General features: G+C 37.8%; 1 protein-coding gene across 1 annotated transcript in view; it reads right to left on the bottom strand.

The window, feature by feature from the left end:
* Nucleotides 1-1,657: 1,657 nt before the first annotated feature.
* DNAJC12 (DnaJ heat shock protein family (Hsp40) member C12) overlaps nucleotides 1,658-18,388 on the bottom strand; it is a 30,629-nt gene continuing 13,898 nt past the window's right edge. Inside the window, exons 3-5 of the mRNA XM_003755029.4 lie at nucleotides 17,293-17,432; nucleotides 8,515-8,704; nucleotides 1,658-2,394 (exon numbers count right to left, since the gene is read on the bottom strand). Coding sequence (XP_003755077.1) covers nucleotides 2,300-2,394; nucleotides 8,515-8,704; nucleotides 17,293-17,432 — 425 coding nt within the window. The 3' untranslated portion in view covers nucleotides 1,658-2,299. The remainder of the gene's footprint in view (nucleotides 2,395-8,514; nucleotides 8,705-17,292; nucleotides 17,433-18,388) is intronic.

Here is an 18,388-nt window from a genome sequence, read left to right as displayed (position 1 = left end):
TATAAGGAAGATGAGATTAAACAATAAAAAATAAAAATGAGATTAAAAAATAAAAAACCCAAGAGAGGAGTGTGGGAACTGAGTGTGGATCACAATATAGCATTTTCACTCTTTTTGTTGCTGTCTGCTTGCATTTTGTTTTCTTTCTCATTTTTTTTCCTTTTTGATCTGATTTTTCTTGTGCAGCAAGATAATTGTATGAATATGTTTACATATATTGGATTTAACATATATTTTAACATGTTTAACATATATTGGATTACTTGCCATCTGGGGAAGGGTTAGGGAGAAGGGGGGAATTTGGAACACAAAAGTGTTGCAAGGGTCAATGTTGAAAAATTACCCATGCATGTTTTGAAAATAAAAAGCTTTAATAAAAATAAATATAGATGAATGAATGAATGAGTGAATGAATAAATAAATAAGCAGATAAATAAATAGATAAATGAATAAATAAATGAATGGATGGATGGATAGATAGACAGATAGATAGATGGTAGATGATAAATAAATACAAACAAAGGCAGGTGTAAAGATTGAATCGTTTTTACAATGTGAAATCTTCTCCAGGTTAGCCTTATCCCCTGGGCATTTGGGGGAGAGGCAGGAACCTAAGATGAGTGATGGCTACCAGTCTCATCTTTGAGGGGAGGAGGCAGGAGGTCAGAGTACCCTGCTATGCCAGCAGTTATAAAGTCTGGACTTGGGCCCTTTAGAATCAGGCAGTACTCCAATCTCCCGCTTTTCCAAGTTCTAAAATTGCTTGTGATTGATTGCACTTGTATGACCTATATCTGAAGCTTACTATCTCTGAGAAGGAAGAGAGGAAGGAAGAAGTGAAGGATAAAATTTGGAACTCAAACTTTTTAAAATTTTAAAACATTGCTTTAACATGTAATTAGAGAACAAATAAAATATATTTTTAAAAGTTGTTGGCATTTAATCTCTATTGGATTTCTTGCTGTCTTGGGGAGGAGAGAGGTAAGGAAGGAAGGGAGAGAGAAAAATTCAGAACACAAAGTTTTACAAAAATGAATGTTGAAAACCATTTTTACATGTATTTGGAAAATAAAATACTATTTAAAAAGAAATGGTAAACACATAAAAAATAAAAACAAAAAAATTGTTGGGGGTTTTTTAATTGTATGTGATTCTTTTCTAGTCTTTTTCATAATCAATAAGTAGTAACAGGTTAACAGACTGACAAAAATCACAGTTCCAACTATATTAAGAAGAATAGGGAAATAGATTCTATGAAGTTCATTTTAAAGGATGTGCTGTATTGAAAACCTATTGACAGCGACTAGAATGACTGATACACTAGCATAGGCTTTAAGTCCACATTGCAATTTAAGTTGGGAATAAGGGCATGTTTCTTGTATAATCAACATTGATAGAATATATATATTTATGTATGTATATATGGGGGGCCTGAGGCATTTGGGATTATGTGACTTGTCCAGGGTCCCATAGCTAGGAAGTGCTAAGTGTCTGAGGGCACATTTGAACTCAGGCCCTCCTGACTTCAGGGCTAGTGCTTTATCCACTGTGCCACCCAGCTGCCCCAATATAATATAATAGACTAACAATCTATAAAAAGGCCCATGAAATATATGTTCATAAACGTATTTTAAGATTTAATACTCAACAAACAAACACCGTTCAACAAACATTTATTAATTCCTGCTGCATACAAGGCAACATACTAAGCACCAAGGATACACTAGCAATAATAAAGTATATCTATAAATAAAATTCACAGGAGAACAAATATAAGCCACCGGAATTTTCTTTTTCTTTTTCATCTAGACCTGTGATTTTATCAGGGTGGGGACTTTGCAACATGGAAACTTCCTTCCCAGATGGACACTAGCAACTCTTCTATAACTTATAATCTAAGAGAGTCACATAGGGACTCAGAGAGGGAATGAGACTTTCCCAGGATGATGCAGCCCAGGTGGGGCAGAGGCAAGATTTGAATCCAGTTCTTCCCCATCAAGACTGTCCTTGTACTCATAAGGCCATGCTTTCTCTTAGTACAAGATATCTCAGGCTTTGTGAATCCTGCAGGGAAGTGGGGTCATTGTCTTCCCGACTTTCCCCTCAGCACAGACATCATGGGGATGACTTCATGAGCTGAGCATGATGCTCAGGGTAAGAGCTAATCCTCTTCTCTACACAAGCACAAAGGATAAAGACTTCTTTGTTAGGGACGGGGACCAAAGGACCAAATGGGGCAAATCGAGGAGATGGCGGCCACCTGCCCTGTTTCCGCTTCTCTCTCCGTTGACGACGAGATTTATATCTCATAGTTTCTGAATTTCCGCAGGAGCTCCGAAGGGGTGTCTCCTGACCAGCGAAAACGCAGGTGCCAGGGGTTGTCAAATGGAAAGCCTTTAAAAGAAAAGAATCGGCTTTTAGAAATCTAAGAGAAGGAAGCCAAGCTTTCAACAACAGAGTCCAAAAGCCTTTAAAGTGGCCGGGACCCTGGAGGTCATCTGGTCCAACCTGGGCCCGACAAGTTTCCTCTCTACATCATAGCAAAAACCCAATGCCTTCCAATGAGAGGTACCGCTCATCTGGAGATGCAGCCAGTTTGGGTTAACATTTTTAATCAGTTAACTAAATTTTTTTACATCAAACCTAAACTTGTTTCTCTGCAGCTTCTGTCTATTGTTCCTACTTCATAACCCACCTGGAAAGGACCCCAGAGGCCATAAAATCCGACCTTCTCAGTGAATAGGCAAGAAAACTTACCCAAAGGCAGTAAGTTTGGGGGATGAATTTGAACCCAGGTCCTCTGACTACAGAGTATTATCCTTCCTACCCATGGTCTTTGACACTAAAAAGTGGGACCTGTCTTCCATATGCAATGATATGTTCTCCTCCCCATCTTCCCTTATCCAGGATAATCATTCCCAGCTTCTCCCATTGATCCTCATGCATCGTGACCTTGAGTCCCTTCCCCAACCAAGCTTGTTAGTGTCATCCCTAAAACATGGAAACATAACAAGACTTCACTGAAGTAGCTGAAATGTCAGACAAATAGAGGCCTTCTGGGTGAATCAGTCTTGGGGGAAGGCTATTCATTAAGCCGTGTTTTAGATTCGTAACTAGGAACCAGGATTTAGCTGGTGGGAGCCCCCCAAAGATTTCAAATACTAGGACCTGTATGGAATAGATGATATTGGGAAACATGTCCTAACTCAAGTAAAAAGAGTTTTGATCTGGAGATTATTGGTCTGGAGGTCTGCATTCAAATCCTATCACTGATATTAAGTGCATGCCCCCAGAAAAGTCATTTTTCTTCTCCGACTCTCAATTTTCTCATCTGTCAAATGGGAATGCTATACCACCCTGCACTACCTACCTCATGGTATTATGAAGAAACCATTAAACCATAAAGTGTTACAGAAATGAGATGATCAGAATAGTAACTAGGATGAAACATGTCCTCAGTTGGGTAGGGAGGGGTGGGCAGAGATCTCAGGGGAGTGATAACAAGTACTGTGAAGAAGGTAACCTCCCCCCACTTTCAAGAGAGAGCTCAGAATTGCTACAAGACTGTGGAGGCCATAAACTCCAAACCCATCTTTTTTTTTAATGAGATAAATGGGACACAGAAAAAGATCACAGAGTTAGTAATTATCTGATGCTGGATTTCGACCCAGACCTTCTTGACTTCCTGATCTTCCCTACACATCGCACCACATTAGACGTATAACATGGAAATAGCCAGGTGGCTCACTGGATAGAGCACCAGCCCTAAAATCAGGAGGACCTGAGTTCAAATCTGACTTCAGACACTTAACACTTCCTGGCTGTGTGACCCTGGGCAAGTCACTTAACCCCAATTGCCTCAGCAAAAAAAAAAAAAAAAAGAAAAAGAAAAAAAAAGTATAACATGATATAAATTACTAAAGTGCTGGAATGAACCAGGAAAATGAACCTTGATTCAGATGCTGCTTTAGACATTGGTCTTTGTAACCAATGGGCACATATCATTTAGGCATGCAAAGCCTTGGTTTCCTATCTGTAAAATAAAGAAGTTGGACTGCACAATGTCTAATGGTCACTGCCAGTATCAAATCTAAGCCTCTGATCCAGTAGTTTACTATGCTAATTCACTTTTTTGCTAACCCAGTGGGAAGCTCAATCATTTCCATAGAAGGAGAATCATCACCATGATCAATGCCCTCTCAGATGTGGTTCTCATTAAAGGGCACAAGCCTGGTCACCCTTCTGGAGCTAAAAGTCTGAGTAGGAGGAAAAGGACAATCCTAAAAAGGAAGTCCAGCCTAGAACTAGTCAATGATCTCTTCTAGTAAAACGTATGTTCTAGCACAGGTTTCACTGCCAAACACGGCCTCTCTGAATTCAGAAACCTGCCAGTTGTCAAGGAATCCTGGAATGAAATTCACCACAGGACCAATTTTCATCCAAACTAGCACTGTATGAACACTGTATTATCAATGTAGACTCTCTACTCCTACCAAGAACCTGGGAGGAAGGATGTTCTCGTCAACCCAGAGGTCAGCATTGTAAACGGGTTTGGATAGAACCCCCATTAAAATAAATCTCTGCATCTGTGAGTTTGAACAAAGCAAGGGGAGAGATGGGAACTGTAGGAAGTAGAACTTCAAATGCTGATCATTCAAGGTGAGATTAAAAGTTCCTAGTATACAAGAGCGAAAGAAAAGGAAAAGGCCCAATATGCACAAAAGATGTTTGTAGCAGCTCTTTTTGTGGTGGCAAAGAATTGCAAATTGAGGAGATATTCATTAATTAAGGAACGGCTGACCAAGTTGTAATAAGTGTTTGTGAAGGGAATACTACTTGGGTTTCAGAAAAACCTAGAAAGACCTACATGAAGAGATGCAAAATGAAGCATACAGAACCAAAACAGTATACACAATAATACTGTTTATAACAATATTATAACAATTAGCAATATGAATGACTTAGCTACCCTAATCGATACAATTCCAAAAGATCCATGATGGAAAATGCTATTACCTCTAGAGAAAAAACTAGAGATTTTTTTTATTTTATTTTTCTTGCTTAATTTTTTGCAACATGGCTAATATAAAAATGTTTTTCACGTCTTCACATGTATAATGGATATTATATTGCTTGTCTTCTCAATGGGTGATTAAGGGACTTTAGGGATAGAGAAAATTTGGAACTCAAAATAAAAAATTAATATTTTAAATTTTTTAATTAAAAAAGAGCAAAACAAGCAGAACCAGGAATACATTGTACACAATGACACTAAGAATGTGTGATGATCAATTATGAAAGACTTGGTTCTTCTCAGTGGTTCAGTGATTTAAAGCAATCCCAATAGACTTTGGACAAAAAATGCCACTTACATCCAGAAAAAGAACTAAGAAGACTGAATGTAAATTAACACATGCTATGTTCACCTCTTTTTTTCTGTTTTTTTTATCTCTCTCATGGTTTTTCCCTTTTGCTATGATTTTTTTCTCCCAACATAATTTATGTGTATAAAAATGTGTATAAAAAATAAATTTTTAGGGGCAGCTAGTTGGTATAGTGGATAAAGCTCTAGCCCTGAAGTCAGGAGGACTGAGTTCAAATGTGGCCTCAGGCACTTAACACTTCCTATTGTGTGATACTGGGCTTAACTCCAATTGCCTCAGCAAATAATAATAATAATAATTTTTAAAAGACATAAATAAATAAAAATAAATTTTAAAAATTATAATTCCTAGTACAGAATTGTGTACACTTTTGCTCTAGAAAACCAAATTTGATTGTGTTGGTGGAGAGAAGTCACAGGATGGAAACTCCCCTCTTGATAATACTAGCTCACAGATCTCCCCAGGACACTGACAGGGTAAATGATTTGCCCAGAGTTATATAACCAGGAAGGTCAGAGGAAAGACTTGAAAACAGGACTTCCTTAGTGTATCCACTATGTCAAGCTCTCTTTCACCCTACACATGCCTTTGTAGACCAAAATGGGTATTACCATACTTTTGGCATTAGACACACACACACACACACACACACACACACACACCAAACAAACAAAATCAAAAACTAGGTGCCCATAGGTGAGGGAATGGCTGACTGGCCTGACATATGAATGTGATAGAATATTACCCATCACAAAGAGTGAGAAATTCAGAAGTACATGCTTGAGCAAGTAAAGAATGTGAATGGGGACTGGGAGAGGAGGGGGAAGAAGCCAAGAATAAAAGAACAACATAAATAAAATCAACACCAAAAAAATTAAAATTTGGTTTAAGAGCAATGGCCAAACCTGACTCCAAAGGATTAAAGATAATTTTTAATGAATTTCTCTCCTCTCAGCAGAAAGGTGGGGATCACAGGTGCAGAGTGCTGTATATGCTGTCAGACATTGTGATAGTTCATTCAATTTAACAGTTTTTCTTTTTTAGTTTCTTTTTTTTATAAAAGAGAATTCTGAGCAGATGGCCATGGGAAATATCTGTGGCATGAAGAAAAAATATGCATGAATATCTAAACTATACATTTATGCTTTCAGAGGGAACAAGTATAAACCTGAGACCACGTTGCATGATACACATACATTTCAGGAGTCATTTTCCATACTTTTCATTTTTATCAAAGAGCTCAAATGAGATTGAGGATCTCGGCTGGCAGTCTGCCCAAAGTTGCAAAAGAAATCTGTGACAGCAGATGTCAAGCACCTGGGGCTTGCAGGAGATTAAAAAAGGCACCAGAGAGTGATAGATGAGAAATTGCACCGAGCTTTGTAAAATCTACTCGAATGCTTTTTTTTATTATTTCTTTGAATGCTGGGGCCATGAAAATTGCTCTATTACAAGGAAACAGGATTCTCTGTGACTATGCAGAGAGCATGCTGGGATCGAGCTCTGTGCTTCTCACAGCAGAGAGGCTCTATTTGAAAGACAGCAGGAAAACATAAGCTTCGCCAGAATCCCATCATTCTCCAGATCTGCTATCCAAAAGAAAGGCATCTGTCCTGCTTCCACTCCCACTCCAAGTAATGGCATGCCCAGCCTCAATTATCACCTGCTACGGGAAACTTCTGGGCATCTAAGTGGCTCAGTGGATGGAATAAGTGCCAGGTCTGGAGTCAGGAAGAGTTCAAATTGGACCTGTGTGATCTTGGGCAGGTCACTTCGCCCTGCTTACCTCAGTTTCCTAACCCTGGCAAATCTCTCCAATATCTTGGCCAAGAAAATCCCGAATGGGGTCATGAAAAGTCAGACATAAATGAAAAATACCTAAATAATAAAAAGGGCACTCTTTTCAGCACCTTCTCTTCAGTCAAGTTACAGAGGAACTAAGTGATTTGCCTATGTTTGCACTAGAGCTAGTCTGTAGCAGAGACAACAGAGAGTAGGGGAAAACATTCCATCTCAGGCATCAAGAAGATTTAGGTTCAAGGGTCATTTCTGGCTGGCCAAAAATGCCTCCTTTTCCCCTTGGTTGCACAAAATGTCCATGTACTTATGTAAATAAGATGGCTCTTTCTTTTTTCTTTTTTAACCTGATCTGTGATTTCATCAGCATTAGGAAGCTCCCAATGAGGAATTTGTTCTCCCAATGCAGGTTAGCCCCTGATGGGCAAGGATTAACTTTAGAGAATTGACTTTGGCTTGGAGAGGGCTGAACTGATAGTGTCACACTGGCAATACATGTTACAGGCAAGATTAAAATTCTGAGGTCACCTTTCTGGCCCCTCGATCACATGACCTTGATTTCTTATAGATGCTAATTACAATGATCTCTTTCAGAATTTATTATTTAATTTCATTTAATATTTCAAAATGTAATATTTTAGAGCAAAGATTCCTAATACAACTATGTGGCATTTTTTAAAATACTTCAATAATTTTATTTCAAGATATTTGGTTTCTTTTGTAGTTTTATAAAACATGATTCTCAGAAAAGGTCTAAAAGCTCCCATGACTCAAAACAGACTAAGAACCCTTTCTATAGGGATCAGGAACTAGAGCCTTGATTCCACTGGAATAGGGAAATCTTGGGAGAGGAAAGTCCCTCAACTAATGCCCTCTGGACCTTCTTGGAAGTTTATGGAGTTAAAGAGCTGCCTAGAATTAGTGATGTCAAACTCAAATAGAAATGGGGCTACTAAATAGTATATATGGTGCCCTGAAGGCCATAGATTTGCTTACAAAATCAAGTAGTAACATTATCTATGTTCCATTGCATTTTTATTCATTTTATGCAATATTTCCCAATTATATTTTAATCTGGTTTCAGGGACAGCTGGCAGAGTCTTTGACACTTTTGGTCAAGAGAATGAGTCATATTTGATAGGCCGGGATGTACCAAAGCAGGACATGAACCCAGGTATTTCTGGCTTCCAGATCATCTCTCTTTCCACCACTTAAACCTGTCTTTCAGTATCACCATAAAGAGGAAGAAGTGGAAATATACACAAAGTCTGCCAGAAGTGTTCTAGGTTTTTCCCCTTTTCTCCTGTAGCTATCTACCATGGACAGGACTTACTTGAGGAGTCTGGGCTTTGTGTGGACTTGTCCATGGTCCTAGGCTCTCCTTCTTCCTTGCTCTCTGTAGAGGAGCTCAGTCCTTTCTTGGCCATTTCTGGCTGGCTTCCTTCCTCCTCTATGTTGATGTCAGCTGAGTCAGGTTCTTCCAGCATCTTCTCCTTCTTGTTTCTGACAGCCCAGTGCATAGACTAGAAAAATTGAAATGGGAGACAGAGGCATGTTGTAGGTACTCGTGTTTTACATTTAACTGAAGGTGCTTCCACTAACCTGCTGCATAACCTTGACCACTAGGAGACTTTTTGTTATTCAACCATATCCAACTCTTTATAACCCTTTTGGGGCCATTTCCTCCTCCAATGGATGAAGGCAATCAGGGTTAAATGACTTATCCAGGGAAAGTCACAGTCCTCCTGAATTCAGGGCTAATGCTCTATCCATTGCACCATCTAGCTGCCCCCAAGAAAAAACTTTAAATGCATGCATGAGATATAACATGATAAGACTCGATAGAGAATTGGCCTCTAAACTAGGAAGATCTGACACACACCGGCAGGGTAACCCTAGCTAAGTCCTTCAATTCTCAGTGATCTAGGCAACTCTCTAATGCTATAATTTGCAGAGAAAAAGTTTTCCACCTACACTGGTAGAGGGAGTTTCTTTATCTATAAAATAAGAGATCCAGTCTTATCCCTATAATAACTATTATTGGTATCATTAATGATAATAATTAACATCATTAATAATACATGTATGTGTGTGCATAGTTCTTTAATATTCATAAAGTGTTTTATATTTGTTAATTCATTTGATGCTCAAAATCACCTCCCTGAGTTCAAATATAGCCTGTGATTTATTAGTTGACCTTATTAGCTGTGAGACTGCTATTATGTTACCTTCTGTTTGCCTCTGTTTTCTCAGCGGTAAATTGAGATTAATATTTGCAAGATTGAAACGAGAATCAAATAATATATTTGTACTTAGCATTTAGCACAGTGGATGACACATAGTAGGAGGCACCATTAGAAATGCTTATTTTGCTCCCCTTCTGTTTTCCAATTTATATGTCCCTGTACTGGTTTTTCTTGATTGTTTTTCTTCATTACAATGGAAGGCTCTTAGACAAGAGAGGGTGGAAATTATGAGAAAGTATGATTTTAAAAATGACTGATGTCAAAATGAAAGACATCAAGAAAACTTTTAAAAATAATTAACAGTGGTTTTCTAGCCTGTGTTTGCCAGCTCTGTGTAAACCAGTAATGTCTTTATAGTCATCCTCATTGGGCTATGAGTATTATTAATACCGAATCATTTGTTCCCAATGGATTCAATGCAATGGGACAAATAACATTCATTTATTAAGCAAAGCATTGTGCTAGCTAGGTATTGGGTTCTACAGACATATAAGAGAGCATCCCTGTTCTCAAGGAGCTTACAATCTGATGGAGAAAGAATGAGTATCCAAAAAGGGAGAGTGAGATAAGGGCTGATAAGAGGCCCAAAGAAGATGTGAAGAGAAATCTGAAGAAGGAGAGCTTACTTTCCCCTGGAGGATGGAAGTGGGGAGAGAGGATTAGGATTGACTTTGTGAAGGAAGAGACATCTCGATGATAGAAGAAGGGAATTCTAGACATGAGTATTGGCAACAAGACAGAAGGCAGAATGAGAATGAAGTCATTTTGCCTGGAATTCAGAACACAGAAAGAGTAATAAGAGACAATAAAGCTGCACAAGGACATCAGAGATTAACTCCGGTGGGCCTTAAATACTAAAGTCAGATATCAGGATTTATTTGGTAAGAGGGAGTCATGAAAAATTGCTGAGTAGTAGAATGACTCTAAACAAAAAAGAGATAAGTGCTGAATTTGGGATCAAGGGGCCCTAAGTCCTAATTGTGATTATGTTATGACCTTATGTGATCTTGATCAAGTCCCACCCATCTGTAAAATGGGGGGAGAGAATAATAAGACAAACTCCAAGGTTCCTCTCATTTTCAAATCCATGATCCTATGAGTTTTATGTTTGTCTTGCTTCAATTTAAAAATAATAATAAATTCAATTGCTTTTTATAATGTGACTCTTGATTGTTTTTTTTCCTTCTGAGTCACTCTCAACAAAAGAGAGGAAAGTGTTCCCCTGCAGTGTTTTAAGGAAATGCAGAATGAAGTTTGCTCAAATACAATGAAATCTTCTGCAAGCAATTCATTTTTAAATTCATAAAAATTATTCCCCAGATACCTGAGTGTATTTGTCATGCAGGGCACTAATGACGTCAAGGGAGCTGTCCTTGGTGGGATGACTCACCCCCATTCAATGAAAAGCAATAAAAGCTCATGATAATAACAGTGGAGAGGAAGTACAGCAGAGAGGAAGAGATTTGGGGAGAGTGAGGAAGCCAAGAGTTTCAACTCACAGGGCATAGAGTCAGTAGTACAAATAATGGAACAGATGCCCAAATGTATAGACACTGAATACCAAAAACAGGAACTTATTCAGGAGCTTATTGGACAGTATTCTTTTTAAAAATTCAGGAGGTAAAGGAAAGGGGAAGGATAGAATTTATAACATCAAATATTTTTAATTAAAAAAATCCATCTGGTTAATGAATTTACTGCCATTAGCTCATAGATTTAGAGACCTTAGAATCACTTATTTTAAACCCTTCATTTTACAGATAAGAAAACTGAGAGCCAGAGTTGAAGAGACTTGTCACATGGGTAGTAACTAGCTGAGCCATGATTCAGAGTCATAGCCTCTGACAACTAACTCTAAATCCAGCTCTAAATCTTGAAATGTCATAGATTTACAACTGGGGGGGATATAATGTTATTTAGACCAACCCTCCATTTGACAGATGAAGAAAAGGAAGCCCTGGAGCTGCTAGATGGGAGCACTGGTTCTGGAGTCAGGATGACTTGAGTTCAAATTTGGCCTCAGATGCTTAACACTTACTAGTTGTGTGACATTGGGCAAGTCACTTAACCCAATTGACAGAAGAAAGGAAGGAAGGAAGGAAGGAAGGAAAGAAGGAAGGAAGGAAGAGAGGAAGGAAAGAAAGAAAGAAGGAAGAAAGGAAGGAAGGAAGGAAAGAAGGAAGGAAGGAAAGAAGGAAGGAAGGAAGGAAGGAAGGAAGGAAGGAAGGAAGGAAGGAAGGAAGGAAGGAAGGAAGGAAGGAAAGAGAAAGGACACTGAAAGTCAGAATTAATTGCTTTAGAAGAGTATCTTCTGAGTCCCTGAGGGGGTTGTGTTTGGCATGCAAAAGTTATGGGAAGAGTAAAGGTGATTTGAACATTAACATTCCCACACACGACATACACAAACAAACCCTGCCTACCTGAAGCAACCACAACATTAACAAACGGTACAGCCAATGTAACTTGGGCACAAGATATCCTAATCCACATGACATTTACTTTCCTCATTTATTTAAACAGAAGAAATAGACTGAAAGCGGTAGGACTTCAAACACATCAGATTACATAACATGAGAATCACAAGCCAGAGGACAGAATGTCCATGAACATGAGAGAGCAAGAAACAACAAAAATTGGCCACCCAGAAGTCTTGTAAATGAAAGCCAGTGCTACACAAAGACCAGGGTTTCAGCACATCTGGATCAGATTGATAAAAGCCAACTAATGGTAGAACTCCAGATAAGCTATCCATCTTAACTTTGCCAGTAAGATAAAGCATTCAGCCTGTAAGATTCAAGATTAATTATCAGAAGGCTAGTGAGGTTCATGGATGAGCAAAAGCTTAGGGTTTGGTTTGTTGGACTGGTTGGTGAATTGGTTTGTTTAGGACTTTTTCTTTTCTTTTCTTTTCTTTTTTGGAGGATGAGGGTGAGGGATTTATCTTGCAATTACAAATGGAAAAAGGAATGAATATCTAATATAAAGGATGCATAAATTAGTAGTGAGTCTCTGAAGGAGAAGTGATTCCAAAAAAAAATCCCCAACTAAATCAACATTTTCTATTAAAAGAATTTAACAATAGAAATAAGCAAAAAAAATGAACTACAAATCAAAGAAGTAACACTTTTGGTTTTGGAAAAGAGAGTTATTAAAGGACATATGGCATATTGCTACATACAAGAGACTGAACGTGGTCAGAAAGAGCAGGTAGAGTCATTTAATTTATCTGTGCTTAAAATCACTATCCCGCCCCATCACCAAATGTCATTCACCAAGAGAGAGACAGCTGGAATTTATTTCTAAGTGTGTGAACTGAGTTTCAGTGATAAGATAGATTTACTTTTGATTACTTGTATAGATACCAACCCAACATAAAGGATATTAAATTCCTTAAACAAACAACTGTCACTTTTTTGACAGTTAATTTCAAAAAAATCATTTAACTCATTAGCGAAAGAAAAAAACTTTGCATTTCCTATATTATGTCTGCACTAATCCTGTGCAACTAATCACTGTGCAAAAGGACAGTGTAGTCACTGTGGTAAGCCCTGTGGTCACAGAAAAGAGAAAAAATCCAGTCCTTACTCATAAGGAGCCCACGATCTAATAAGGAGATACCAAACAACCATGTACAAACAAGTAGGGAATAAGTAATAGAGGAATTAAGAGCGGTTGAAGAGTAGAATTTTAGTTAGAACTGAAGGGGGTCAGGAGGCACAGATGAATAGAGGGAGCCTTCCACAAATGGGGGACAGGGAATGAGACACCTGAAGGTAGGGGATGGCACATCTTGTTTGAGGAACAGCCAGGAGGTCATTTCACTGGATCAAAGGGTATGTGGTAGAGAAAAAGATGGAAAAAGACTAAAGGGATGTGGGCAATTGAATTATGAAGGGCTTTCAATAGCAAACAGAGGATTTTGAATTTGATCCTTGGAGGTGCCGCTGGAGTAGGCGGTGTCATGGTTCGACTGGCATAAGGAGCCATTGGAACCTACTCACCATGGCGGTGACGTGCCTGAGCCTCTTTGGAAGAATTTTGTCTGTTCTCCATCCCTTGTCCCTTGTGTCATGTATTCACAAACTCCTGAATATAGGTGGGGGTTTTTTACATGAAAATGATAATAAAACCTCACGGATCATCAATTTAGAGCTGGAAGGAACCTTAAAAGACATCCAATGCAATCCTCTCATTTTCTAGATTAAGTTGCTAAGCTAAGTAAGGCCCAGGAAAGGGCATGACTCACACAAGATCTCACAGCTAGAAAGAGCCAGAGAGAAGGTTAACATCCAAGTCTTCTTCTCTGTCCATGATATTACCCTGCACCAATGCAGTCCTAGCATGTCTTGCTTTAGAGAATACATAAGTAAGTGAGCTTCGAAAGATTTGCATGTAAGATTGATTTGACTATTGATTTTCATTATGAAATTTGAAATGTTCCTATGAAAATAATCTTGACCCCAAAATCAATTAAAACATTTTAAAGTGTAGCAGATCTTTAAAAATATATATTATTTAAATTTAAATTAAAATATAATTAAGATAAAATGCAAATAATTGATATATGAAAAATTAAAAGCAAACTAACTGCTATAATTTCTCTACTTAGCAAAAGATATTAGTGGTTGTAAAGAAAAAGTTTATATTAAAAATTCCTTGGCTTATATCCAATCACCTTTCCTCCAGGGGTCTTAAGGCATCAGTATTAGAGAAAGTCAAGGGCCAATTAGGCCTTCAACCTGAGAAGATTTTATTGCTACAGATTCGATTCTGGAGAAAATGCTTCCCTTAGCAATCACTGACTGCCACACACAGCTCTCAGAACCATTTCTCAGTTGATCAACAACTATATATCTGTACTCCGGACTTTGTATGATGCCAACTTTGTGGACTTGGCCTAGGGCCATAATTCCTATCAAAGAATGAGTCTTGTAGTAGCTTCAGAGTCAGTACTGTACCCAGAATACATTGAGTCTTCAAAATGCTCACATAGGCCTAGATGGAGATCATTTGGAGACCCCTTAATAATTAAGTAGGATTGACTCCTGTGTGCAAACCTGGAGTAACATGTTGAGGGATTAGAATCCTGACACGCAATTTTGGCCAGTCTCCTCCCAGAATAGACCAGAGTATTGTTAAAAATCCACACTTGTCTTCTGATCTAACTAGTTTTTTATGGGACTCGAGGCACAATAGGACAGCTCACAGAAGGTTCTTATCTGAAGCACAAATTTCTACTCACCCTCCACTATTTCTCTATTATTCCATGGATGGAACAGGAACTCCTCTGTTTGGAACAACCTGTCCTACATCAGTACTTCTGCACACCCCCTAAGTTGCCACTCTATTGGTCTAATGGTCATTCTGATCACATGATATTCCATGGAAAGTAAAGGGACTGGCGCCAGTCCAATTTAGGTGAGAAAAATGGTAAATTTTCAGTGTAAGAGCAGAACCAAGAGAACATTGTATACAGTAACAGCAATATTGTTTTAAGAATGACTGAGCAAATAAGTCATCTTAACTATTAAGGATTAACTATAATTATTAATTAACTATATTAATTCTCTATATTATTAACTATAATTAACCATATAAATTATACTATATTAACTCTATTAATTATTAACTATAAAGGATATTTGAAGGAAGACACTATCTGCATCTAGAGAAAGAAATCATAAATAGAAGCATGTATAGAATCAGTTTATATATCTATCTCCATATGCATACACACACACACACACACACACATATATATACTTATTTGTTTCTAATGGCAGTCATCTCTCATTAAGAAAGGAAAAAGGAAAGAAAAAAAGGAAAAAGTAGATTTTTTTCATGTATAGTCATCTTTTTTATTATACTATGCTATGTCAATGCTTGCTTTATCCCATAAATTAAAAATAAAATAAACAAATGAATGTGGGGGGAAATTTTTCAGTGTGAGCATTTATACCTTGGAAATAAGCAAAAACTCTAAATCAGGACTTGATTTATTAAACTTCAGAAACAGATAATAATGCAGATTAAACTTAAATGTGTAGCACGTATACATTTTTGTTCTAAAAGTCTATTTGTTATTTTTTACCAATTAGGCCCTGAGCAGCTCCCATCTCCTCCACTACACTGTAAGTCCTTTAAGAACAGGGACTGGTATTTTACCTTTTTTATAACTGAACACAGACCAGGGCACACAGTAGGCACTTAATAAGTGCTTTGTAGCTGCTGGTTCAATGTTTCTGTACCATTTTGTATCCCTAGAACGTTCTCCCTCTACACCTACACCTCTTAGAAGCTCTTTTTCTTCAAGAATCAGCACAGATAACCCCTACAGGAGACATTTTCTGTTCCATCACAGAGAGTGTCTACCATGCAAGGTTACTTTTGTATGTGACTTGCATGTAGTTCTATAAATGCATCTTATGTCTCCCATTTGAACATAACAATGTTAACAATGTTGTCTCTCCCTCCTTACTATCATTTGTCAAGAAATGAAAAAGGGGGTGGAGAAGTTCAGAGAAACCTTGTATGAACAGATGTCCCTATATAAACAGATGTAAAATGAAGTGCACAGAACAAAGAGAATAATATATACAATAATAACATTGTAAAAGCAAACAACTTTCAGAGACTTAAGAACTCCACTCAAAGCAATCACTAGTCATGATTACAGAGAACCAGTGATGAATGTTACTCTTTTCCTCACAGAGAGATAATTAACTAAATATGAAGAATTAGACATGCATTTTTGTTCTATTTGACTTTTTAAATTTGTTAGAAGGGTTTTATTTGTTTGTTCCCAGTGCAAGTGGGAGAGCAGGGGGGAGACTTTTTCAAGAACACAACCTCCTTGAGGACAAGAACTGTTGCCCTTTTATTCTTGCTTCCTTAGTATTTATCACAGAGTCTGGAACATAGTAAATACTTATTGATTGATTAAAACTCAACTGAAGTTAAATGAAGACTCATTGTCAAAAATGAATGGCTCACAAAGCACAAGTTACAAATAATTAGTATGCATCTATGATTATTGCAGTCACAAATAGAAATTAAATTAGTAAAACTTTCAGATATTTTGTTACCTTCATCTAGAAAAGTCTTACAAAATCAATAATAGATTTTTTACCAAAGTTCCTTGGTCAGTTCCCAAAGAAAAATAGGTGCTTTTAGCAGATTATGCAGAGCATCCAGAAATAAATACTACTTCAGTTTTTTTTTAAATCATAACCAATTCCATAGCTCCTACCCAATGCAGTCATACAAATTCTTGAATGTGCCACTGATAGTGTGAACACAGCAGCATGAGGACTTTCAAATGGATGACATTTCATGTGGATAGAAGATATTTACAGCTTGTTAACAATTTAAGTTAATAAGGTAATTTCTGTGCTAGCCAATTTTTTATGCTCAATTCAAATGATGGATCAGTTCTACCATAGGTTCTGTGTGACTTTGGGTAAATGTTGAGGATCCAGTTTCCTCAAATGGAAAAATAGGAAGCTGAATTAGATGGTCCCTGAGATCCTTTCTACTCAGAGATCTAGGATCAAATTCACTGATTGATAAGAGTCAATGGGATCAGGAAGACCCATTTATTGAACTAACCAAAGTAATCCCAAAAATCTCAAGTGAGTCACAGCAACTACCAAGTTACTCAGATAGTAAGTAGCAGAGCCAAGATTTGAACCTTGCACCTCAAGTCCAAATTCAATATATAATGATCCAGTGGAGAATGCATAGTTTCTTCCACAGTAGATTACTGGATCTCTTCTCCACCAGTGACCCTTACAGAAAGACAAAGATCTACTCTACAGTGGTACTTAGCAATACTTGCCACATGACCATCAAAGAGAGAAACCTACTGTTTTGACTGAGTTACTCAAAGCTTCCCACTGGTGGAAAGGGATGGGAATCCTGCTTCTCCGCCAGTAGTCATAGCGATCCCGACTCTCCTCATTGGTCAGAATATCCTTGGCCTTCTGGAGCCTCTGGAAATTTTCCACTGGGGAAAAAAAAGGACAAACAAAAAATACTTTTTTAAAACCCAAAAACATGTTTCTATACTTTTGACCTAATGCACATGACAGAAAGAGCCTGCTCCCATATAGACAACCTGTTAGTCTCCTCATTTATAGTTAGGGTTTTGTGATTCTATTAATTCCCTTCTGTTTTAGATAAGATAGAGGCCAGATACCAAATGGGAATAATGGGGAGCAGAGGGGAAATAAAGGAAGGGGTTGAGGAGAAGTGAATAAATACATAAATACAAAGATGAGCAGATACAAGATAAATTGAGAAGAAGGAGCCAAAGGTTGAGGGGAAATGAATCAGGAAAAATTTTACAAAGGAGGTGATACCTTAGATGGTTAGTAATAATGCACAAAGCCAGCCAGGCAAGGAAAGGAACCAGAAGAATTTATTAAGTGCCCATGTGCTAGCACTGTGCTCAGAACTTTACTGATATTACCTCATTTGGTCCTTACAACATCCCTGAGAGATTGAGGAAACTGAGGCAGACAGAGGTTAAGTTGCCCAAGATCAAACAGCTAGTAAGCCTCTGAGACTGAATTAGAACTCCAGGGAGTTAAGAATTGAGACAGTAATCTAATTCCTTCATAATTATAGTCTGGTTATAGGTTAGTGAAAGTAATACTATTAATTTTTTCTTATTCAAATTCATGAGTTTTCTGAAATAAATCTCCCAGATCCCTTGGGGATGGGGAGGATCAATGGATCCCCATTTTAAGACCTCCTACTATATAGTGGGTACCTTAATTAACACTTGTTGAATTGAATTGTTCACCAGGCTGATGTTTCCCTCCTACCATAGGCACAGAGGCTATAGAGATTTTTTTTAGTGTTGTGAGTTAGGAATTATACGTTATGAGCTATCATTACATCATGCAAGAGGGAGACATCATTTGGGTTTTCTACCAGGAAATTTTGTGGCCTCTATTA

Source organism: Sarcophilus harrisii, chromosome 2, assembly GCF_902635505.1.
Source record: "Sarcophilus harrisii chromosome 2, mSarHar1.11, whole genome shotgun sequence".
Lineage (NCBI taxonomy): Eukaryota > Metazoa > Chordata > Mammalia > Dasyuromorphia > Dasyuridae > Sarcophilus > Sarcophilus harrisii.
The sequence above is the reverse complement of the archived record's forward strand: the minus strand, read 5'-3'. Positions and strand labels throughout refer to the sequence as shown.